This window comes from Chaetura pelagica, unplaced genomic scaffold, assembly GCF_000747805.2.
Source record: "Chaetura pelagica isolate M959 unplaced genomic scaffold, ChaPel_1.0 scaffold1022, whole genome shotgun sequence".
NCBI classification, from domain to species: Eukaryota; Metazoa; Chordata; class Aves; order Apodiformes; family Apodidae; genus Chaetura; species Chaetura pelagica.
Window position 1 is genome coordinate 166,908 of NW_009952563.1, and position 1,772 is coordinate 168,679.

The following is a 1,772-nucleotide window of genomic DNA, read 5'->3' on the forward strand; positions in this document are numbered from 1 at the left end:
GACCCACACAGTCACAAGGACCCTCAGAGTCACAGGGATCCCCAGGGCTGCCAGGACAACCCCAAGATTCACAGGGATCCCCGGGACCCCCCAGAATCTCCCAGGACCCCCAGATTCACAGAGACCCCCTGGACACCCCACGACCACAGGCAGCTCCAGGAGCTTCCAGGACCCTCCAGAGTCACAGGGAGCCCCAGCACCTTCAGGACCCCCAGGCCTCTGACACCCTTGGCACTCCTGCTAACAGCAGGGTCTGGGTGTCCTTGGCACCCCCGGGGACCCCCATATCCAGAATACCCAGGGTGACTGGTGACCCTGGAACCCTCAGAACTGCTGCCACCCTCCGCGGGGGGACAGGGGGGCAGTGGGTGGCATTCCAAGGGCCAGTGATGGCCATGCTGTGCAGAGCGCCACAGGAAAACGCTCCCACTCAGCACCATGAGGACAGCACGGATTGGGCTGGGACAACCAGGCACCCAGGGGTGCCCTTGTCACAACCCTGGTGGTGGCAGTGCTGGTGACAGTGACCACAGCCAGGCAGGGGACCCTGCTCTGCCACAGCCACCCTGGCAGTGTTTGCCTACATTGTGCCAGCAGTCCTGGGGCAGGTAGTGCTGTCCCAGCCATGGCCATCCCTTGTGTCACCCAGCAACCCCGTGACAACCCACAGCAGTGCCGGGGTGTCCCTGCCATGGCATGTCCCTCCATGAGGTGTCCCTGCCGTGGGGAGCTGCACAGGGCAGCCTCTGTTTTGCCCTATTTCCTCCAACCTGTTCGGTGTAGATTGCCAGCACAGCAGGGCACGGCACAGCTCCCTGCCCTGGCACAGCCACAGAAAGGTCACCCCGAAAGTCATCGATTGTCCCTTTGTTCTTGGCCTGCCAAACTCCCTTCTCTGCCCCACCCAGCGAAGGCAGAGAGTTGGCTCAATGCTCCTTGTCACCACCATCCCCTCCAGCCACTGGGCACTGCCTTGGTCATGGCCCCTCCAGCCACTCAGAACACCCCCAGTCAGAAGCACGGCTTGACCACTGTCCTCTGCAGCCACAGGGTGTCTGCTTGGTCATTGTCACCTCCAGCCACCAAACATCCCCCCAGCCACGGTCCACCTTGCCATTATGTCCTGAGCTCTGTCTCCTGGAGCCACCACGTGTCTCCCCAGTCACTGTCCCCTCTAGCCACCATCCCCTCAGTCACTGTCTCCTCCAGCCACCCCTCCAGCCACCCAGCAGCCCTGGCTACAGGACAGGGAGCAGGGCCACGCTCTGGCTGGCACAGCAGGTACCGGCTGAGGCAGGCAGTGTGCCGGGCTGTGCCACACACCAGCCCCAAACTGGCCGAGCTGGCTGGGCCAGCCCCAGGGCTCCCCAGTGGGTGCTGGTGGCTTCCCCCAGGGCTGGGTGTCACGGCTGGGCACGGGGCTGGTAGCAGGATGCCCGGGGCTGAGCACAGGTGGAGCACCAGGGGTGCCAGACCTGATTCCTGCCTCAGGGCTCAGGGCACACAGAGCGGGGGAAAGTGCAGGATCAGGCCCTTGGGGTGCTGCACCCATGGGTACCCCTGGCTAAGTACCCACCTCCTGTCCATTGCAGGGTGGCCATTCCGCTGTACGACCCTGACACCGGGCTGCTAGTGCTGGCAGGGAAGGTGGGTCCCACGGCAGGGGCAGGGGGGCACAGTGGGGTGCGGGGGGCTGGAGCGGGGAGCAGAAGGGTGCAGGGGGGTACGGGAGGCAGCAGAACAGAGCTTGTGGGTGCACGGGGGGGCAGAAG

General features: G+C 64.6%; 1 protein-coding gene across 1 annotated transcript in view; it reads left to right on the forward strand.

The window, feature by feature from the left end:
- Nucleotides 1-1,772, forward strand: part of LOC104384934 (coronin-7-like) — a gene marked incomplete at its 3' end in the record, with an annotated part of 40,893 nt that overhangs the window by 30,479 nt on the left and 8,642 nt on the right. Inside the window, exon 9 of the mRNA XM_009993325.1 lies at nucleotides 1,593-1,723. Within this exon, the coding sequence (XP_009991627.1) occupies nucleotides 1,593-1,723 (131 nt within the window). The remainder of the gene's footprint in view (nucleotides 1-1,592; nucleotides 1,724-1,772) is intronic.